Genomic DNA, 24,021 nt, shown 5'->3' with positions numbered 1-24,021 from the left:
TAAACCTCGCTGTGAGAAGATTACATGCTACTGAATAGTACAATATGACATGTTTTCACTACCTAAATATGTTTTAAACAATCAATTATTTCATCAATGATTTATTTGATTTATCCTCAAAAAAAAAATAAAAAATAAAAAATGTACCTTTACAACAACCTTGATAGTGTTTGCCAAGTGGGCAAATAAAATCCAAATGTCCTAGGAGATGGTACAAGTCCATTAAGCTGTGTCACCAAGTACATCACATCAGTCACTTCACTGCCTGAAGGGACTCAGTGGAATTGACAACAAACAGCTTTTACTGATTCCGTTGTTGTGTGACAGAAAAAACAAGGGAATTAAAAAAAGATAAAAAACTTTAGAGCTGCAATCAGGAATTTACAACAGTTCGTATTCCTTGTACAGTTTTACAGCTTGGTGTGGCAGAAAATGAAAACACTACTGAGGGGTGAAGTTGTCTTCATTTCAGCTACATTCTAAAGACTGTGAGTTTAGTTATAATGACTTGAAGCTTGCCAAGAGAACGGTAAAAATGGTGACTTACACCAATCAGGCATAACATTATGACCTAATATTCCTAATATTGTGTAGGTCTCCCTTGCGCTTCTAAAAGAGTTGTGACTCATCGGAGAAAGGACATGGGCCTTCTGAGGGTGTCCTGTGGTGTCTGGCAACAGACATGTTGTTAGTGGGGGTCTTTGTGTCCTATGGGTTGAGGGAAGGGGCCTCTGTGGATCAGGCTTGTTCCAGCGTGTCCTACTTGATCAGTTTGGGATCTAGTGAATTTGGAGGCCAGGTCATCACCTTGTGCTGTGTTACGCCCCTCTGCTACTCCATTGGCTGTGCAAGTCTTTGGCTTGTGCTTAATCATCTTAACCAGCCACACCTGAGAAGACCAAATAAAGGGCCTTGTTGAAAGAGCCGAGGGGATCACTTTTCAGCTGCAGAGGCTCACCATGTTTGACCTGTTGTGTTTTTTTTTTTTTTTTTAGAAAAATAAGGGCTTATTTAAATAAATAAATAAATAAATAAATGATTTCTCCTCTTTCTAAAAAAAAAACAAAAAAACACAACAGGTCAAACATGGTGAGCCTCTGCAGCTGAAAAGTGATCCCCTCGGCTCTTTCAACAAGGCCCTTTATTTGGTCTTCTCAGGTGTGGCTGGTTAAGATGATTAAGCACAAGCCAAAGACTTGCACAGCCAATGGAGGAGCAGAGGGGCGTAACAGCTGTTTTTCATGTTTTTTTTTTTCCAGTTGTTCCTAAACCGTTTTTGTGTGTGTTACTGTGTCAGGCTGCATCCTGCTGGGGATGGCTGCTGCCATCAAGGTGTATCATTGCAATGGGGTGGAGGTGCATGTTTAAGTGATGTCCACATGAATGCCAGGTCCAAAGATTTCCCAGCAGAACACTAAATTGTCACAAGATGGTCAATATTATTTACTTCTCCTGTCAGTGTTTTTAATGTTGAGGCTGATTGGTGTATAACCAGCTCTAAAGCTTGTCTCAGACTGTAGAAGTCTTAAAAGCTGATTGTAAAAATCAGGTTTCATCACAAACTTAAGGAAAAACCTCAAACATTTTTTTTTCTAAAATAACACTACAACACAAACTGCAAGATATTGCATTCACCCTATTCATTCATGAATGCTTTGCAATGCTTAAATGCTAACCTGCACGTAGCCTTTACTGACATACTGTAGATGTGAAGTGTTGTATGCTATGCAAGATATAAACACGTTTACAGATGTCGATTGTCACTGTTGTATCATGAGTCATCCTTGTGATGACGTCTGGTAATTTTGTTCAGATGCTGCTTGAAAGTATAAGTCTGATATGTTCAGAGGGGGTGAACAATATGACCTTTAGTAGTTAAGGAGTAAAGAAGACCTACTCTGAATGCTTTGTGCTGTGTCTAGATGCTGAATTAAACACACCAAAAGACCAAAGACCAAAAGACAGAGTGTTCTGATTTCTTTTATTTCAACAGAAAATTCCCAACACACAAACCAAAAGAAGAAAAATAATCAGTGTAAGAAGACATATTTTGTAACTTTATAATACATATATTACATTTATTACACTGCAGTATGAAAAAAACAAAAACAAACAACAACCAGAAGACTGAACAAGTATAGATGAGAAAATGGTTGAGGACACTCAGTGCTGGTAAAATCTGAATATAGTAGTAATGCTAGCTAACATTAAAATGATAAGGGGTGAATTTGGCCCAAAACTCCTGCAGCTTGAGACCAGCTCATTTAATAATATGCTACATCTTGTTTCTCACTCAAAAAAATAGCTTGACTCATAAAGGCCCATTACTTTTATTTTATTTCATTAATTTTATAAAACATTTACATTAAAGTAATCGAATAGAATATGTTAAATAGGAAGTTGTCATCTGTTTCCATTCATGGTGGTGTCTAGCTTTAAATGACCAGTCTCATCCGTCAAAGCCAGCACGTCGTGTAACTGTGTTTCACTTCCAAAAGAAAAAGAAGAAAAACAGAATCAGTCCGTGTTTTATCAATCATTGTTCAGTTACACTGCCAACACTTTCCACGCCGTTGCCGCTCATTTACTTTTCAGAAAAATGTCAAGTTTTCTGACACAGCAGAAACAGTTGAACGGTCCATATCCTGACTATCCCGTATGCAACCAGCAGGTTCATCACTCACTGCTTTGATAACTGCCTTGAAACGCAAAACATTTTTCATTCTGTTGCTTAAGTCACAAGTTGGGAATTGCCAACAGCAACAGAAGAAATTTAATATCATGTTGTTGTTGTTGTTGCTGGCTGCAGTCCTACATGATTTTTTATTCCCTGATGCAATGCTCGATCGTCTCTGGTCTGACTTGGGTCATCATAAAGATTGATGCTAAGCTCGAATGAAAGAGAGAGTACAGGCCGACTTTCACACAGCTGGTACAAAGGCGCTCAGCCGTCTCCTTCTGGTCCAGGACTAAAGTAAATATAGGCATGTGTACATGACACCACATAGAAAGTTTGATGAATCTTTATTTCTATTTGTCAGTTTTTCACACACACACACACACACACACACACACCGCGGGTGGTGAGAAACCATGGTTCCTATAAATATTCAGTTTCCCAATGACTTGCAACACTAGCATGTTGAAAAAAAAAATCACTTTATTACAAATAGTGCCACATTTCTAGCCCAGATGTTCTCAACATCAGGTACAGAGCTATCAAACTGACGCCGGTGTGATAAATAAGAAAAAAAATATGAATAAGAACAATCGGAGGAGTAATGTTGTATATGGACACAAATATCAAGTCAGTATATATATCAAATTACCATTACATACATCACATTTCTGAGTTGTTTTTTTTTTTAATCAGACACACACGAGTCATTTTGATAACTCTGTACCTGATGAAGAGCCAGTTTAGCTCCAATCGCATTTTATCTTAACGTAAGAAACTGTATTTTCTGTATCGGCTAATTCTAAGGTGTTGCAGAGCTTTAGGGAAGCAGGCAGATGTGCATGTGTTCTGCACACTAGTCCCCCAAATATTCAAATTTTTTACTTTATTTTTGAGTCCTGAATGTAGGGTTTTGCGGTTTCACTAAACCCTACATTCGACCATGGTTCATATTCATATTCATTCATTCTTTTTAGATGGTGTCTTCAAAGTTGAACTGAACATGTTGCAAGTCCTGTCACCCCAAACAACATACATAAATGTATTGCTGTGGTTTAAGTTTTTCCAAATTCACCTCATTCTTACCCAGCAAAGGGCCCCCGGAGAGCGGCCTCGGGGGCCTCTACACACACCGTCATGATTGTACCTGTAAGCTGCTAACTCCGCGTACGGGTCATTACCTTGCCGTGGAGTGACTTCGCTGCGGCAGAGTTACTTCCAGTAAACAACAACCTGCGGACCGATCCTGGCAGTAACAGAGACACTGCTGAATAAGGACATGCCATTTATGGGTCTATCTGTATACACACAGTGAACACTGATATTTATGTGGCACTTAACAATGTACCTTAACGTCATTTATTGGAGATCTTTTGCAGTTTTTTTTTTGTTTTTTTTTTGTTAAACATACATTTCATGAAAAGTCAAGTAGAGGAGCAGTGTAGCATGCATCACATATCCATTGCAGGCATATAATCACAGTTAATGTGTTAAGAAAACTATGTATAGTACAGCAAATAATAATAATAATAATAATAATAATGATAATAATAATAATAGATTTTACTTTATAAAATTGCAAAAATGCAGATATTGGCATTGCCACATTATACAGCAAGTAAATCGCCTCTTGCCATTTACACACATTCCAATCAGGGATAGATTTCGAGAGTAAGAGCTGACGTATCAATTGTAACACTGCCATGAACACTGACTTGATACCTTGTTTTCCATCGTCAAAACATAAAAGTACACAGACAATAAATAGCAGTTTGCCACTTGCATGTGTTTGGTATACACAGATGGCTCCTTACGTGACAAGCACAATGATTTCAGAGAACAATATTACTTTTTTTTTTTTTTTTCTCTCCTCTCCATGAAACAGGTCTTCCTTACAGACATTTCTTGTTTTACATTCAGTGATTTGGAGAACAGGACTCCACAGACAATTCACATATAGAGCCACCATGCCTTTCGATAAGACACTGTCAGTTTTTCAGTCACTTTACTCCTTAATGTTAAAAAGCAGATTGCAGTTTCCCCCATGTGGTGCGTTTTCCTTAATAGGATGAGGTATTTGCCAGAAGAGATGCTTTTATTCATCGCTTCGCCCTCAGTCCGGTGGGTTAAATGGCGTTGCAACTTAGCAGTGCAGGATCTTAATGAACGCCTTTCTGAACTCGACATTAAATGTGGTGTATATGATGGGATTTACAGCGCTGTTGACGTAGCCCAGCCAAGTGAAAGCGTTGTACATCTCAGCTGGGACCTTGCATTTGGTGCAGTGGGTGTTCAAGATGTGTGTGATGAAAAACGGCAGCCAGCAAATGATGAACACACCTGAGAGAGAGATGAATGGAAACATTAGGGAAAGACGGAAAGATTGAGGAAAAGGGAAGAAGAATGGGGATCTTAGATTAGACACTAATGTGGTTGGCAGCGGCACACGGAAGAGTTGGACTCTTAAGTATGAGAACGATTTCCATTTGTTGCATCACTGCCTGACTTATTTTTTAGGTCCCACCAAAAAAAAAAAAAAAAAAAATGAGATGGAAATAAAAACACACGCAAAGGCAGCCAAAAACTAGAAACATGTGAAATGCAAAAGTACTAGAACTGCACACTACAGTAATGACTTGTGGTAAATTGGAGCAGAAACAAATATTTGGTCCTGGTAAATGTAAACAGAGTACCCCACTGGTGTGATGCTGTGATCACGGCATGACGCTTTGCATGTTCAAAGCCGATATCAAAAAATAGCATAGTTATTTGGTTGTAAAAATGCCTCATCTTAACTTCTGGTGCATTTTCACATAAAACAGCATCTTCAGTTAGAATGGAATGAACTCACCAAGGACGATGGCTAACATTTGAGTAGCCTTCTTCTCCTTCTGCTGGGAGATCTTCCTCTTGCTCAAGGTTTTCACAGAAGTCTGAGTCTTGCCATTAGGTAAGGCCTGTGTCTGGAAGGCTCTGGCTACAACTGGCGCTGGGTCCCCCATGGTCTCTTTCGCGGGATCGCCGTTCTTTTCTGCTTTCTGGCCCTCCTCAGGGGGTGTGGGAGGTGTGGAAGTGGGACTAGCGTTGGCCTTGTTGGGCATCAGTAGCTGGTGGCTGGTGGCCGGAGTTTCTCCGAGAGCGCCCTGTGTCTGAGGCTTCTGTTTCTGGCTGCTGCCGCTGTTGTTGAGCTCATCCAGCTCCAGATCTTCCCCCTCATTGACAACATCCTTGATGAATATCTGAACAAGGTCAGGATCAGAAGACATGGATTCAGATGACCACTTATTTTTGTTGGCGCTAAAAACTGACGAATTAACAGGAAATGAATACGTCACACTTTGATTCTTTACTTCAGCTTTACTGTGCTCAACGGAGCAGAAAGACGATGAGATGTTTTGTCTTCAAGGTGACAACTTATTAAATATTCATGACCAAAAAGATATTTTCTCATCAATTAAAGCTTTAGCAGAAAAAAAGAGAAAATACGATAGAGCTAGAAAAAAATAACACACACCACTTTCTTCTTGTTGACAGGAAAGCTCCCATTAGATTTAACAATCATGGTGCACAACCTCACATCCTCTGGATGAGTGCACTTATCCTGAAACGAAAACAGCTGTGTCAGGCAAGGAGAGGGTACAATGTCAAAGCAACCGACACAAGAGCTTTTCTAAGCACAGGTCCGACTGCCTACTAGGTTGACCAAGGCTGCTCTGGCTCTTTAGCAACAATCTGATCTGCAGCTTTGACTGCTGCTGAAAAACAAATCCCTTAACCTGACAGTGTGAACAACTGCGACTCTTTCTCCAACCTGACACAAGTTCCTCCAAGAATCAAGAGCACGAGTGACGTTGAATTAATTCAGTTATGTTCTATTACTCCATAAAGACTACATGTATAATCTATCCATATGCCAAAATATAATGACCGAAACATCAGTGTAAAGCTATAAATAAACATGAGCAATAGCAGCGCACTGGATCAAGAGCATTACTTCTGCATTTCCCTATGTCAGGAAAATCAATGAGCAGAAAAGCTAAAGGTCATTTGAGGGCCATTATAATAAATGCTGCGCAACGGCCTTTGACAGCGAAACATGCCAATGTAACAATGAAATTAAAATTGGCCTCCTGGATGGAACGAGTTACAGAGTATTTGATTATGAGGTGAAGAAAAACTGTTTAAATGAACAAGTTGTCATCGAACCTTGACATTTTAATCCCTTTACTTGAATGTTATCCATTGTATTTTCAAAGAAAAAGCCATCAAGAATAACTGGCTTCAGAAAATGTATTGCAATTTCATGAAGAAACAAATGAACCCAAAGTTCAAGGGATCTCCATTTTGTTTTAGTTTTTTTCACTTTTCCACTTTTTGAAAGTGGTTGAAAAGACATTCTTCCAAAAATATTCAGAAAGTACAGAAAGATAAAGAGGTCTGGTGTAATAAATGTGTAAATCTATTGAGTTGTTTCACAGTGAAGCCATAAATTCCTGGCTATAAAAACAGAAGTCATGCTTCTACAGTAGCTCACCTTCAGCGAAGTGGCCGCATCAGGGTCGGCAGCCTGACAGGCACGCTGTTTTGGTTTTGTGTTTACACGTTTTCTGCGCTTCCTCAGGACCACATAAATTTGCACATAAACCAGCAGGGTGATGATGAAGGGAACATAGAAGGACACAATGGAAGAGTATACCACAAAGGCCGGATTGGCAATCACACAGAGAGACTCATCACGAGTAGCTGCAGAGATAAGCACAGGGTGAATAAAGACTTCAGAACGCATGTTTCGCCCACCTCCCGCCAGACCCAAATCATAATGTGTGTAATTTTTGTTGTTTTCTGCGATTAAGCCTTCTGGAAAACTTTTACCAGAAAAATAAGAACGTTAGAGCCTGACAGTAGGGGTTGCTCTTTTGATTTGCTTTAAAATGCATCATCAGAAAATGTAATGACTTCTACACTCCTCTCAGTTGGAGGTCATTCAGACAGTTTAAATTTTCCCCTCTCACATCCACTGCAGTCTCACCTCTCTCGGGACTGGCTTATAGCTTATCTAGAAGTCTGTCACATGGTTTCTATCTGGCGCCAAATGTGGAGATCATATCACCCCAATTTTAAACCCACTGCAGTGGTTGCTTAAATTTAGATTTCTGATTTACTTTCAAAGCCAGCCAATTTTTTTATTTATTTTTTATTTTTTTAAACTCTGCACACCAGAGTACACACTTTGTACTCAGCAGTTCCATCTGTTCAGTTTCTGGATCCTAAGGGCAGTTTTGGATTAGTCAATACCTATATACTGTAGATGTGACTGTAATTGTGCAGCTCATGTTTTAGCATCTAGTGTCACATACTATCCAGCTTCATTACAGGAAATTCAGGCTCTAGTGCATTTGGAGGTTGAGGGCTAAAAGTGTCTTGGCCTTGCTTTTAATTTTTGCCAATCTGTCTGTCAGACTTCAAGTGACGTATTAAATTGCTGGCATGCCTCTTTAATTGAAAGGTTCATTTCATATGACATGCTGCCCAATTTACTCAACCCTCGCTAATTCAGTCAGTTGGAGTAGCTATCTCACACACACGCACATGCACCATGTGCCGCGTGTTTGGGATGACAATTTTAAATAGGACACTCTACATTGGATTTATTGCATACATTTCACATTTACACTTTTTTATTTTATACATTTCTGAAACTTTAGACTCAAAGGGTGCTGCTTCTGTGCTTCCCCGCTTTCATGCTTCCTGCAGCTCGATCTGCGGACACTGCTTGTTTGAAAGGCCCGAGAGCCGGTTGAATCGACATTACATCAAGGCACTCAAAGGGGATGAGTGGAGCTTCAAAGTGACTGGATGCGAGCCACAGGAGCTGGTCAGCAACAAGTTGGCTCCTCCCAAAAACCCCTTAATCAGGACCGCTTTAACGGTAATCCACCGTTAAAGCCCTGCTCTGTGGAATAAGCAACCGAAAGGGCCAAGGCTCGGCAAAGGTACGCACAGTTGTAGTTGACTGGCAAGTTTTCAATAACACTTCACGTGGCGTAGCACTTACCCATTGATAAGTTAAATCCACCTTTAAATACAGTGTACAGCACAGTATTAACCATTCAATTAAAGGGGTATGCCAGCATTTAGTACGTCACTTGGAGTCTGACAGATGCACTAAATCCTGAATTTCCTGCAATGCAGCTTGATAGTACCTGACACTAGATGCCAAAACAGGAGCTGTACAATAACAGTCATATCTACAGTATATAGACTTTTATGATCAAGTCTGTGTGGCAACAATTGTTGACTAATCCAAAACTGCCCTTAAGATTCTAGAAGCTGGACGGACAGGACAACTGAGTCCAAAGTATGTGCTGATTATGCATAGTATACAAATACTGTGCTGTGGATGCAGTGATGAATAATAGAGTGCGCCACTAATACCAACGGCTCTACCAATTTAGTTGTGCATTCAGTGAAAGGCTGGATAGTAGATATGTATGACACTCTCTCTTACCTGTGTTATTTAGGCCGAACAGCAGGGGACACGATATGGCGAAAGACAGTACCCATACCACAGAGATCATTACTGTGACCCTTCTCCTGGAGCTGTAGCGAGTGTTGTACAGCATCGGCATGGCAACTGCTGTGTAACTGTAAGGGGTGGAGACAAGATCCGCTGCAGTTAGCATGTACGAAAACATGAAACCTTTCTGCACAGGGCGACACATCCAAAATGACAAGCTCAAGCTTTGAACTCTTTCAGGTTCTGATTTAATGATCTACGGCTGGATGCGCCCTCTCTGCGTTTCCTGCGCTCTTTCTTCATCAATGGAAATTTTAGCTCGAAGTGCAACAGAGAGCATGAAGAATACAAGTGGGTTAAACAAGAAATGTTGCCTGTCATTCTTGATCAGATTCTTTTTGATGGTGGATTGGCCCTTTGGAAGCGGTTATGCGCTGTAGGCTTCGGTTCACATGAAAATGAGACACTGTAAGGCAGACTGTGTTTTTCTTTTCTTTTCTTTTCTTTCAGTCTCTCACAAGAGAGACCATATTTAACCCCGCTATGTTGGTTGACCTTATTAAGCAGCTTCCTTTAATCACTAGGAAATGCATGGCTTTTTACAGTGTCTCACGAATTGATTTCTGTCTCGTCATGGCTGAAGGAATCAAGGCATAAAGAACAGCGGCTTTTAGGAGAATATTCAGAATCATGACCTTTATGAAAACATGAAAGGGAAATAAGAATAGATTCAAGATAACAGCGTATGCCATGTCATTTTTGGACCGTCACACATCCATGACAACACACTGCAATAAAGACCAAGACAATGCACAGAATATATATATATATATATATAGATAATCCCAGAACATTTTGACGCCTTGAGAACATGCTGACCTTGAAATGTACGTTTTTTCACCTGCGTGGTATTTTGATGGCATGTGCAGAGCACAGGTGGTAGGAAAAGCGCAAACAGGTGGGAGGTTAATTAGAATCAGACGGCGCATTGAGGGTTATTGGTATTTTGGTGGAAAATGTGACTCAGACTGTGCGCTGAGAACAGATCTCTCGGAAACATGCCTGCTTCCCAGCTGCTGCCACCTTTGTGATTTTATGAACCGCAAACTTAATACTCTGAGAAAATGTGCAACGATAACGGACTGGTGCTTAAAAAGTAAATGACCCATTCGGATTCATTATCTACCAGTAGATGGGTTTAAATTTGCTTTAAAAAAATAATTATATTTAGCATGGTTTGTACAAGAATTCGCATACATGAGTTTACATTTTGTTATGAATTTTAGGACACATCAATTTCACGTCATAGTTTACTTTTAATATAATGGGAAGAGTATGTTCTGAAATAGATTAACGGTTGTTGCTAATAGTGTGAGAACTTGTGACATGCCACTGATCTCTTGCAAAGTTTCTGCATTTTCAAGTTTATTCTGCACAAACTTCTGACACAATAATTGAAAACATGGTAGAAACTCATCTCTTAAATCATTTTATACAGCAAAACCCAGAACACTTTTTTTTAAAAAAGTTATGTACTTTTAGTAGATGTTTGTTTCTCACTGAATATATTATTATAATAAAGTGACATGTATGTTCATTTACAGACTTGCAGGCATTTTGAGGTAGAAAAATGTAACAAAATCCGCTTTTGCAGAAACAGAGGTGAATGTTGGTGCAACGCTGTCAGCTAGTTGTTTTTTTATGTAGTTAAAACATAGTTAAAGTTAAAAACAACATTATTTTGTTTTTTATTATTTGATTTTGGATCAGTATGTTAATTTTCCATCAGTGTTTTTCTTGGTCAAAAATCACGGCTTGGATTAAAAGGAGCTCTTTCACAGCATTCTGATGTGCAAGTTATTTTCTGCCCTGTTCTTGGCTACCATAGTGACAAACCCGACTCTGCCACAAGATTTTAAACGCACATATACACACGGCTGCAGGAAGCCGCATTGCTAACACTTGCTGTTTTCTGCAACTTTAGAATCTGAAGGCTAGGCAAGTTGAAGTATCTGACATCGAGTCTTGTCAAGAGTCCTGTTGTATTTGTACTGCACGACTCACAGTGAGCATTATTATAAAAGACTGTCTTCTGATTCCACTTGTCTGCTTTTTGGCAAACAAACTTCTCCGGAGTTCTCTGAAATCATGTTTGGCACGTGCACATTCATATCACCTCCCACACGAAAGCAGTTTTGTCTTAGGCCCATTAGTCTCCTGCTTCTGAAGAGGAAGTGAATTGATTGGCCATAGTTGTAGGGCATTCCAACTGTTAATAATGCATGTATGTATATGAAAAAAACAGTGTATGTTTGCATTTGCACACAAATCCACAAAAATAGAGCCTGTTATTTGCTCACCACCCTGTTTTCCTCACATTAGTGAAAAAGAACAAAGCTATAAGAGCAAGAAACAATCCTTTGATGTATAAATTGCAACGCTGCCTAAAGCTGCTGAATTGATTAAAGGAAAAACACAAGCGCGCGACTGTTATCTGAACTTTTACAAATCAGCATCATATGGGTGGACCTCAAAATGCACTACAGCCGGGGGATGGGACACTTGGATCCTGGATTGTGTGACACTTATCTTCTCTGTGTTAGTATTCACGTGTCTGCAAATCATATCTAAATGTAAATGTGGATGCTGTTCCTCTTCTGGAATGCTTCTAACATTAATTTGCAATGCACACAATCAAAGATCTATCAGAGCTTATATTCAAATCAATAAGCTCTTCTCCACATGCTGTAGGAGACACATCTGTGCTATAAATCATTCACTTCAATAAGAGCTGAAATTGTTTCCGTGTGTAACCGTGGTGGATTTTTTTCATTTATTTTATTTATTTTTTAATATGACTTAATATGTAAATGCAGCCGAGCAGAAAATCATGTAACATTAAACACGAGAGGATTCTATGAAATGAAAATATGTTATGTCTTTGATATGCTTCAGACGTATTCATTCTCGTGCTCTCACTTTTACTCTACATATTCAAGATTACATGATTGCTTGCTACAGTTTTAATATCAGACGCTCAGGCTTAACATGCTTTTCAGAACAGCCTCTCCGCGTAACTGCCTCCTTCAGCTTCAGCTGCGTCTGATCCACTCTCATCTATCAGTCAGTCATCATCCCAGTTACACAACTAAATAAGTGCATTTATTTCTTTTAGCATTAATTAATAAAGCAGGAATTTTCTTGCACCAATTTTTGTAGCACCGTTTAAAATATCAAATGACAGCTGATGTTCAAAGGGTGGCTTGTAGTGACAAACCAAGAGAGAATTACCACCTCTCGTTCCTCTCAGCTCCGCGGAGCATTTCTGCAGGATGAACATGTTGTATTTCGAAACTGAATAAAGGGCTTTGAAAAGGTTGAAAGTCAGTGTGTGAAAGCTTGAAATTCAATTAAATAAAAAAAAAAAACGTTTGCGAGCTTGAAACTAAGTTTTGAAGGCTTGCGTAATGTTTCGATAGGCTGAAAGAAACGTCAAATTTTTACAAATCCCTACCGAAGCATACAGTGGCTTACAGTGTTTCCCCTACAGATGTTTAGCGACTGGGTTTTGTCACAGTTTACTTGATCTGTCAGCATGTGTCTAAAAACCTTGTTTGTAAAGCTGAGTTTACAAAACCCACTTTTCAGAGAGTTTTAGTACATTCCTGTACTCCTAACCTTTTTTTGCTGTTATTATAACTGATGTGGCCTCTTTAGCACTTTTTCTACCAATGTGATAGTTTCTGCGTTTTCAAATGTACATTCATTTTGTTATTACAAGGAGTTATTTGATGGTTAATGTTATATACAGATGTTTTAAATGAATATTTACCATGCACTGCATGCTAGAATTATATTCTTATTTAATTAATGCATACGTATCTAAGCCGTACTATGTAACATGGAGTCAATGAAAATGTGCAAAATTTGACAGGGAAAGTGTGTTAGTGAGACAATTTTGTAAAATCTGCTCCCAATCAGATAGCCCTGATCAGAGCCATTTTGTTGTAAACAAATTCAACTCCATTTGACGTGTATGGCTACATTACTGTTACTCTTCCGTCCATTGCTGCATAAAGCCCACCCAAATGATTAAATCCTTGGCGGGGAATAATCAGTTAACAACAGATCGATTCCAGACTAATTTTCTGCTACAAACAATGTGTAGGATTGGGAAGTCGGGCTGGCTTCCAGGCTAACTGAGCATTTTAATTTTACACTTCTTTCCACGAGGGTGACTTTTTGATAGACGACATATTTTCTTGAGTAGTAAATAGAACACTCTGTCTTTCCCCTACCTTCTCCCCTTTATGTTTTCTCTCCAATTCAGTTTTTTATAAGTAGCTGGATTTTTCTTTTAAAGTATGTATAATAAATTATTATATGCAGTTTGAATTACTAAACGGGTTAAGGTCTGTAAGGTCTGTCACCCTCGGTTGTCACAGGTTGCCCGTTATTAAAGACGCCGCTTCATTGTTTAGTTTGTTTTATACCCAGCGCATGTCTTTGACTGAAATATGGCTGCTTCTAAAGCTACTGCCGACAGTGTGAAGGAGTGTAGATGCCATTGTATTTCACTCTCCTACGCACTTGTCAAGCAAGTTCTCATTAATTTATTCACCCTTTGTGTTCCTAAATTGCAGCAATTTGTCATATTGAGGAATTCACATTTATGCTTTGGAATATCCGGTGGACAATTATTAGGACGCACTGCACATCCTCATGAATATAGAAAAAAATACAGGTGTTGTGTATGGCTGTAAACAGACATGCGTGCCTTGGTGGCTGTGCATACAAAATAAAAAAATAAAAATAAGCAGCTCCCTTCTGTTACTCATCGGGTAGAGATTTCCACTGACAATACACGCTTGGAACCATGACAGGCAGGACTAAACAATCTGCGCAGCGGCAAACTCACCGATCAATGCTGATGGCGCAGAGATTGAGGATGCTGGCTGTACACATCATCACATCCAGAGTGACAAAGATGTCACAGTGGATCTTGCTAAAGCGCCACTCTCCCACCACCTAGAATAGAAGAACATCGACAAATGGCAGTTTAAAGCAACAGTCAACAGAGCAAAGCTGTTACACTTGCCACGCAAAGGCAGGTCTTTGACAGAAATAATATGTTCCCCTCTGCAACAACAACAACAACAGAAAAAAAATCCCGACAGTTGAGCTCTCTTGCATCTTCTCATTTTATTTCCCACCTTGAAAGAAAAGGTTCAAAACTGAACCTTCAGAGGAAGAGTGAAGGTGATTCAGATTAAATGTCTCTTATAAGAAAAAAATAATTTCCAGGCAAATAAAATACAGTTGTGTTACATCTGACCGACTGACAGATTATCTGATCGGTTGGTTCATGACTCTTGGCATCTTTTCACTGACAAGTAAGAATTGAATACTATGGATTATTGTAAAACCATAGACACCCTCAGTGTAAGTCAGATAATGATCTTTCAGCATGCGTAGCTCCAGGTGGTTTTCAATGAAAGACATGGTCGAAACCCATTTGTATTCATAACACAGTTGCTCTCTGTTACATGGTCAAATCCCATGATGAAGCTAACAACATCGGTGATGCTCTGACAGGTCCGACACCACCCACCTCGCCTGACACCACAAGCCTACCTGCCTCCTCCCACGGCTCTGCAAAGGGTAAGGACGATGTGTGTGTCAAAGGGCAACTCCTGCCTTGATGTAGCTGATTAATCTCTGTCAACAGGCCGTGTTTTTACAAAATTAAGCTCCAACATTAAAGAGCTGTTTGCTGTCGCTGGCGTCTGAAACACTAACAGTGATTGCAGAATGATCCGACCGACTAATGACTGCCTTCCTCAACGCCGCTGCCTCGTCTCTTTTTCTGCAATTTTTCGACCTTTCACTTTTGACATTTGTGTCTCAACACTGCCATGTTGTTCTCTGCATTCATTATTGTCTGTTTGTCTTCTTTCGCAGCCGTCGTTCAGTTTCTTGTCCTTGATCTTTACACGGGGCTCCTCCCTCAAAGCGCCTATCAAAAACAGCCGTACAGTTTTACACCCTCATCTGTGCTGCAGCCCAGATCAGATATATAAGTTTAAAATATAAGAGACTCACAAGAGCTAACAGAGATCACTGGTCCTCACAGTGGCTACGCCAGTCCACTCACATCAGAGTGGAGAAATAAATTCTGTAGATATTCCACATACTTTTTGAAATCAAAACAAATATATCCTAAAAAAGAGAAGATATATTAACTGTGGAATACACTATACATTGCTCTGCCAGCTAAATGTATAACTCAAGATTGTCTTTATGTGCACTTCATAATTCTAAATGTATCAGCAGTATGATTTAATTTGCAAAGGTAAGGTGTAGGGAAATTGAAAAGGCTGTGAGGGGGTCTGGGGAGCTGAGAAAGCAGCGACTTAGAATATGGGTGAAATGAAACTCAACCTCTCTGTTCTTTCATTTAAAACAATTATGTCTGTATCGCAAAAATATTATTAATAGTACTAATGATAGTAAACAAAAGTTCTTAAAATACAGTCTGAGTATTCATTCCCAGCTGCCATTGGGCGAGAGGCAGGGTACACCCTGCACTGGCCGCCAGTCTATCACAGGGCCAGGCTGAGTATTCATAGCAGAAAAAGGTGGAAGAGATAATGTTTAACTGTCAGCAGTTCAGACAGTGCGTTGTTAGTATTAGGACTTAAGGACCACATTTAAAGGGACTAAAGTGACATTTGCACGTAAGTTTATTTAGATAGCTAATTAGCCATCTGAAATGCATACTGACATTAATAGTGAGCTTATCCCCTGAGAGTGTTTGTTTAGTCTCTCATTGCTACAAGTCACCCTGTGACAAGATGTGTGTGCATGAGATTTTAACAGGAAACTTTTTTCAAGGTCTGTGGCTCTTAAATTCTAAAGCAGGCTGCTGTTTACTTGAACAGGGATGTCACGGCTCAATGCAATATAACCTCGCTTATAATAAGGTGATCTGATTGTACTGATGCTTAAACGAAACTCAGTTATTATTTGAAATTAAATTTGTTTATCTTGCGTTCACGAGCCAGAAAATGTTTTCAGTTTTCAGGTTAGCTCTCATACTGTGTGTCCCACTGTGTTTCCTCAGTGTTTCCACTGCTTCATGCACAGCCCTTAGATTTTACACTTGGATGAATTCTTGCAAATAAGCTTTTCTAAGCTTTGGAAAGGTTTTACAACTATGAAAACCTCAGTGGATTAAACATTTATATTAGAAAGAGTAAAATGCAGCCTTGTCTTTTTTAGAGTATGGGGAAAATATTAGAGGATGAATTGTAAAGCCACTGCTGGTACCCAACATTAAAGCTAAAAAAAATATGTTAAAGAGGACTGCAGTGGAAAGATGCAGAGATACACTCTAGACAAACTGCTTCAATACATGGCTACATTCAAATATTACCCATCTACCACACAGGATCATGTCAAGATTATCCACACATCGGGTCTGTCTGAGAATGTGAAACATAACAACAGGGTATATTTTCCTTTCATAACCATCAGTCTGCTCCGTCAGTTGTCTCCGATTCTCAGTCTGACACTGAACACGTGCCAATCACATGACCTGACAGCGCTTGGCGATATACGTTAAAACAGCCCTGAAAACAGACAGTAACAGTACACGCTGTCTTGCCTCGAAACAGCCGTTTATAACTGCAGTTTTGGTGCACAACCATCCATAGCCTTCAGAAAACTCACGCCTCTGACCAGATCACCGGAGCTAATAGCCAATTATACACTCAGAGCTAACAGGCATGTTTACTTTCTGAGATAATGAACATTTTCCACTAATTACACTTCTTACCCGTAAAGTTTAGGCACAAAAACAACTTTTCAGGTTTTCTACTCATTTATTTGGCTCTATTTTTTTTAGATATTTGTGTATTTCGTGGAATTAATACAAAGATGTGGCGCACCGTCATGATGTCAAAAGCTATATTTATTTTATATCCAAAAGGCGAACTGAATGGATATTCAGTTTATTGTATGCTGCAGCAGACACATTTACAATTTTAATTTATACTGAGTCCACTACATACAAAAACGGAAGTGTGCTCAATTCACCTTGATTTCTACTAGACTCTTAACCTTAAGTCATGCGAACTGCTCCCCCACATACGCTCTCTAAATCAGTCACACTTGGCAAAAAAAGCGAAAACTGCGGTAATTAATGCAAATTTAGCATTTAATAATAAAGGGCAAGTTGAATGCCCTGACCACACTCTGTGACTAAGCTCACACTACAGTTCATTCTGATACATTATTAAAACGAGAAACTCAGTCACGGCCATGGTCAGTGACATTCTGGCCAGAAATAAAACTAAATATATATCGCTGTATGCAGAGTAAAAAAAAAAAATAAAAAATGTGTACAGAGTGATGAGAAAGGGGATATTATAGGTCCAAACACCACACTGAACCCCTAAATGTGTTTGTTATTTGAAGACATAAATTTCGATGTGTCTCTGATGGAGGAAGCATGTTTCGAAGGGGTAAATATCAGAAAAACAATCTTCCAGCCAACCCCTCCACTGTTCTGAGCCATGCTTCCTCCAGCATATAAGGTCGTCTTCACTCAGCAAGCAGATCTTGAGCTTTACCTCAGAAATACCAAGAAATAGCAGCGTTCCCACTTCCCAGCGTGCCAAATCATTTCCTATTCGTGCGGATTTACACTCATCCAACGTTTACCCGTCCTCACATTAGCAGGAGGCCTGACAATCTAAGAGGGACACGCCAAAATCAGATGAGGATCGCACTCCGAACACATGCTGGGTAATCCATTCTGACTTTGACCAACAGCCTGTGCTTAACTCTCAGCATATTATCCCAAAGAGGACTTATTTACAAATGGCTGTTATTAGTCTTTTTGGATGAAATATCTACAAAATGGTGGTTTAAGTCTTCCCTAATGTGTGAAACTGCTTAAATGGGACTGCTCTCCATATGAATGTGTTGGAATGGGAAACTACAAACACTACAGATGGTGTGAGTCGCACCCCCTTCACATGTGTTCAGCCAAACATTATACTGTAATCAAGCTTTAACGTAAATGAGATAATAATTAGTCTCTGATCTAGATTAAAAAAAATTAGTATCGCTCACATGAATAATGTCGAGGAACAAGAGCGCACATTAACGAACGAGCGTTCTTTTAATCTGTGTTTGTATGTTCCCAGCAGTATAGAGTTGCAGGAAACACATCTGTCAAATTTGTGTCCAAAAACACGCTGCGACTTGTATTTGAAGACGGTTCCAATGCTCGCCGCACTCCACAAGCGTCGCCCGTAAACAAACACAGCGAGCAACACACACACCTGTACAATTAAAGCCCTTCACCACCATCCAACGTTCACTTTTCTGCTGCGATATCACATTCGGTAAATTACAGAGAAAACGTTGTGCTATAATTTGGGGCTTTGATACGTGGCTGATTACAATTCAACTCCCATATTTCTGGCGTGCTTTGAAGTGGACTCCTTCTGCGTGTCCCCAGCTGCCCACATCAACAGAGAACACAAGTAAATACTTCTAATAAAAATCAAGCACAGCATGCAGGTTGCATACTTTATGGATAAACAATCTTATGAGTAATAATTAGTGCTAATGATCACACAAAAATGATTTGTTTATTTGGACAAATTGTACTAATTGTTTTTTTGCTATACTCCCCGTGGATGTTATATTCCTGCAACAGAGTGACACATTCCCAATCACCAGTGTGTTGCATGTACAAACAAACACACAAACAGGCCCGGACTATCGACATTCTACGGATGCACTGTAATCTGATCAGAGTGATAATCATCATGACTCACAGAGAGAGACACGGGAGGATTAGAGTCCCTGTTGTCTTAGATTGCCTTTCTCTACATCAGACAGCGTGACCTAAAGCCTAATGGTCAGAAATAACCCCGGGACAGAGAAGACAGATACAAGAGATGACAAAGACGAAGGCGAAACAGGCAGAGATGTTTTTCGCAAAGATAGCCCGTTTCCTGCTTGCTATTGATTTGCTAGATTTGAGATGATTTTATGCTCGACCCAAGGCTGTGTTATCTTTTAGGTTGCAGTTGTTAGCATGCCTTGATAAAAAAAAAAAAAAAGAGTCTGTGTGTTATCCCAAACAGGAAAACAAAATTATACATCCCAGAATTTGCAATAATTATTCATGAGGATCTGACCTCTGATTGAAGAGACTGCTCTGACATGTTGCCATTGTCACTTAGTGCTGCTACATTACAGGCCTTTAACCACTGGCAGGGCTGATGTTTACGAGGCTGACGTGAACACATTAGCCCTCACCCTTGCTTCACCTTGAGCCCCTGACCTGCAGATATCTGCAGGCAACCTGCTTTGCTCAAATGCTTTTCACCAGATTTCACATAAAAGCATGTGAGACACAAAATGTGCTTTGCTATTTTCTATTTGGAAAAGAGGAGGTATTAATCATTTTCAGTTCTTTTTTTAATAGCATACACATCGGTGATATTGGAGATAAAATATAAACAGCTGCTACATAACAGTTGATACACTGCAACAGTTTCTTCTATTTTTTAATGCTCTAAAACACTGAGAAGAAAAGGTTCACAAGGTACAGAGATAGGAAGAGCATGTCTGCTTCATAGGGCAGGCTATTTGTGTCTCTTCGAATATTTACAAAGATTATGCGTGTGTGTAAAATGGTGTGTGGCTGTGTGTACATTTCTGCTATCGTACCTCTAAGTAGACGACCCAGGGCATAACCAGCGTGGCCACCAGAAGGTCAGCGACAGCCAGGCTGACAATCAGGTAGTTGGTGGTGGTCTGCAGAGCCTTTTCTCTGGACACAGCCATGCACACCAGCACGTTGCCAAAGACAATGACGAAGATGAGCAGAGTGAGCAGCATGGCGTAGTAGTTGTAAGGGTGCTTTTGCTCCCGATCGGTTTCGTTGAAGCTCCATGTTCCGTTTTCATAGAAACTGTCATTGTAGGCATACTGGGTAAAGACATCCATTAGCTGTGAGTGACGAAGGCCAAGAATGGGCCCTGCAAAGCATGCAGACAAAACACAGCATTTCAATGGTGGTGGATTCATACGAATGTTTGCAAACACAGAGAAGGAACCGTAATAGGATATGGCTTTGGGATAATCTGTATCCCTGCAGTAATTGCTTTACAGAAGCAGCTTAAAGCCCGCTGCAGTCGGTAATGCGTCTGTCTTTATTTTGAATTATGGCGGCGATTCCAAATGTGTTTAAGATGACGCGGAAGCCGCCTGCCATATTTCCATCAGATGAAATTATAGCCACAGAAACGCTGGCGTCTTCTTAAAGGGAAAAATAAGACATTCATTTAGGGAAATAGAAATTCAAATGAATCCCGTAGCTGCTGGAAAGTTGCCTCTGCATTCACAACAGCATACTGTGACAAGTTTTTAACCCCTACTAAAGACAGCGCTGGTATAAAAAGTTATTTTGCATTTCATTCTTGTCTGTTTTTTAAAGATATTTGTTAAATTTTGTCTTTTTCTCATAAGCAGAAAGTTTTGTTTTCAATATGTGCTTCCTATACAGTGAGACCATACTGTGTTTAACACTGAGACCTAGCAAGCAGGGTTAAGTCAGTTGTTTTACAGTTTGTCACCTGTATTGTCTGGTTTCATATATTTAGCAGGCGGTCTCTTGGTACCTAACCAACCAGGCAGGGTCTTGTTTGTAGTTGATTTCCTGTTTTATTTTGATAGAGTTACAACCCGTGTCATGTTTAACTTTACTTCCTGTTTGTGCTTGCTTTCCAGCCTGTGTAATTGTTTCACCTCTGTCTTGTTTCTTAATTAACTCTTTCTTCATAACCTTCTTGATTGCCCCTTTGAGCTGATCAGCCTACCTTGTGTGTGTTGTAGTCTGCATTTGCCATACCTTCTTGTTTTCGCCTCATTTATTTTTTTTTGTTTGTGGATGGTTTGCATTCTCTGGACTCGTCTGGATGCCATTAGTACCTACATTTGGACCTCCATTTCCTCATCAAACAACATTGCCTGGTGTTCAGTGGAATAATGTGACATCCTCATGAGTATGCTAGCGTAGGATATGATAAAAACAACAACAACAACCTACTCGTTGAAATATTGCTTCATAGCACTGCTAGATCAAGTTTGTCCAGCGTAACCTTCTAAACACAAATATTAGCGCTTTGAAATGTTACCACTTGATCTTTATTTCAAACAAATATGTGCTGGTGCTAAAGAAGCCCCCAGAGAAAAGTTACTGCTTTCAAACGTCATTCCATGAATATTTTCATTGATCATTTAACTTCATATAAAGTGCTCTGAAGAAGAAATAAATCAGTATTTGGTGAAACCGTCACCTTTAAAAACACCACCCAGTCTCCTACGTTTACCAGCTCACCGTTTTTCCAATGTGGCTGGCAGTGAGCTTGTTTTAAGAATCCACATTTCTTCTGAGAGGATTTAGACCGTCTCAATTGTGCTCTTTATGTGATCTCAGACTGACTAGATGATGTTGAGATCAGGGCTCTGCAGGAGCCAAAGCAGCTTTTGCAGGACTCTATTCTTCTTGGCACTTAAGACGCCACCTCAGGAGTGTAAGGGTTGTATTTTTAGTATTGTTGTCGTGCTGTAGAACGAAAATTGGGATCGATCACACGCTTCCCTGATGGGAAGGCTATTATGTGTACCAAACCTTGTCACCACCATACTGGCAATAATCTCAGGAGAGTTTGTTAATGCTCTCACCCAGTGTCACTTCCAATTTAACCCAAACAGTCATTGCCAGGTGGGACAACTCAACATTTATTTGCTTTAGAAAGTTATAGTCAATATTAAGCTTCTTTAAAATACAAGATGCATACTTGATACTTTCTGACATTTGACCTGTTTCCTGCTTTGAAGCCTCTAAAGTGCAAGTGTGCACATACTGATGGCTCTTAACACATAAGCCCTGTCTGGAGTTTGTTGTTCTTGCATCACCCATGAGCGAAATAGGCAGCCATCAGTAGCTCAAACAATAAATAAATCATCAGCAGCCCTGAGTCAGCCTTTATCTTTCCCTTTCACTGAGCAACAATTAACAGAAGGTCATGATCGCTGTGCAGTTTTTACGAAGCAAACAGATTACATGCTCAATTGCTCTTAGAATTTTTAAAGTTAAGGAAGTGGCACAGTGGTGTGGTGGTTAGCACTGAAGCCTCACAGAAAGAAGGTTCGAATCCATCGGCTGACTTTCTGTGTGGAGTTTGCATGTTCTCACTGTGCCTGCGTGGGTTCTCTCCGGGTACTCCGGCTTCCTCCCACTGTATAAAGACATGCTTATTAGGTTAATCGGTGATTCTAAATTGGTCGTAGGTGTGCATGTGAGTGAGAATGCTTGTCTGTCTCTCTGTGGTAGCCCTGAGATAGACTCGTGACCTGCCCAGGGTGTACCCCGCCTCTCGCACAATGACAGTTGGGACAGGCTCCAGCCCCCCTGCGACCTTCCAGAGAACAAGCAGTTACAGAAGATGAATGAATGAATGAATTTGAGGATCAATGAGTGCAGTAAGTACTTTTACCCACAGTAAAAGCAGTATCAGTCCTGAAAATGGCCATCGTTATGGATGTGGACAATGGAAGAACGTCTGAAAGTAATGTGTGAAAGTATGGTGGGAGCAAGCAGACAGATCGCTTCAGAAAACTTTAATTAGTGATATTGTGCTGGAAAAACAGATTTTATTAGACAGTACGTCATGTATTGTATCAAAATGATATGAGTAACCATGCATCTAACATCTAACATGCATTTGATTTAACTTAAAAGACATGAGTTTGAACATGAGCTGAATATTTTCCATGCGTCATCTTATACTATGTATTTTTGTCTATTAAGACAGACTCATTGAAGCAAAGTCCAATCTTACCAAACATCGTGGTTTTTGGGAAATGATAGCCAACATGGTTCTGGGTTGTGAATAAATGCCAGTTTACTTTGATTTATCCATTTAATATTTTTTTTTTCTTCAATAACAATGTCACTGCTTCTCAGTGAATTTGACACTAAATATCTTGTTCACAGACTCGCCACGTTAAACTGAAAAAAAAAAAAAAAAAAAAAAAACGAAAACGTATGACATCCTTTCAGAATACAGGCACATCCTATTTTACAACACTCCGAGCAGTGCAGCTCCCTCATACCTGTCTAGATTAATGTTTATGTCATCCTCCGCTTTCTCAGCTCCATTTTCAACCCCCTCCTTCCCTCTCACTCACACTCTAATTGGTTCTGCAGCCTCAAATCCCCTAGTCCTGTCTAAAATCCCCATCTGCATCTAATTCATTTTCCAGCCCAACAATTATTTTCTTACCCTTATTAGAGTTTGTCTTCATTTTATATTTAAGTTATGACAGTTATCTACTTCCGCATCAGTACATTTCAGGGAAGAAATATTTCACTTTTTTTCAGCTTCATTATTTAACAAGTTATAGTTACAACTTTCTTTTAGTGTAAACTTTTAAATATAGAAATAGACGGTTCTGTTTTATAGCGGCTTTAAGTTGGCAAACACAAAGTTCTTTTTCACTTTTGGTATAAATGAAAGGGAATTAAGTCATGGAGTGTGAGTTCTAAGTTTTAAGAGTGCAATAACCCAAGTTATTTACAGTTTACCAACGTTCCCTAAACGCCTCCCAAGCAGGTTAGAGGTTAGCAGCACATGACAAACTTGAGCAATAAAAACATTGACAAAGCGCAGCAATAGCAGCAAACGTATAATTCAAAGCAGGTTCAATAAATCATCTCAATCCAAAAAAAGAAACG

At 39.7% G+C, this 24,021-nt stretch overlaps 1 protein-coding gene across 1 annotated transcript; it reads right to left on the bottom strand.

Annotated features, from left to right (window-relative positions):
• Positions 1–4,744: 4,744 nt before the first annotated feature.
• Positions 4,745–21,541, bottom strand: drd2a (dopamine receptor D2a). Its single transcript, XM_084559244.1, has 7 exons — positions 19,947–21,541; positions 14,113–14,222; positions 9,186–9,322; positions 7,212–7,420; positions 6,192–6,278; positions 5,529–5,916; positions 4,745–5,017 (listed from the first exon to the last, which is right to left on the bottom strand). The coding sequence occupies exons 1-7, from the start codon at positions 20,304–20,306 to the stop codon at positions 4,821–4,823; spliced, it is 1,488 nt and encodes a 495-aa protein (XP_084415370.1). The 5' UTR covers positions 20,307–21,541; the 3' UTR covers positions 4,745–4,820.
• Positions 21,542–24,021: the final 2,480 nt, after the last annotated feature.

This window comes from Chelon labrosus, assembly GCF_963514085.1.
Source record: "Chelon labrosus genome assembly, chromosome: 13".
Classification (NCBI taxonomy): Eukaryota; Metazoa; Chordata; class Actinopteri; order Mugiliformes; family Mugilidae; genus Chelon; species Chelon labrosus.
Note: the sequence above shows the minus strand (reverse complement) of the source record. Positions and strands in the feature narration are given on the sequence as shown.

Bases quoted from the DNA above. Each gene is read 5' to 3' on its own strand.
- drd2a (XM_084559244.1), bottom strand. From the start codon at position 20,306: ATGAATCCACCACCATTGAAATGCTGTGTTTTGTCTGCATGCTTTGCA. The intron at 14,223-19,946 runs GTACGATAGCAG...CTTCTATTCTAG, and splicing joins CCTGGGTCGTCTACTTAGAG to GTGGTGGGAGAGTGGCGCTT. The intron at 5,917-6,191 runs GTGTGTGTTATT...GACCTTGTTCAG, and splicing joins CTGTCAACAAGAAGAAAGTG to ATATTCATCAAGGATGTTGT.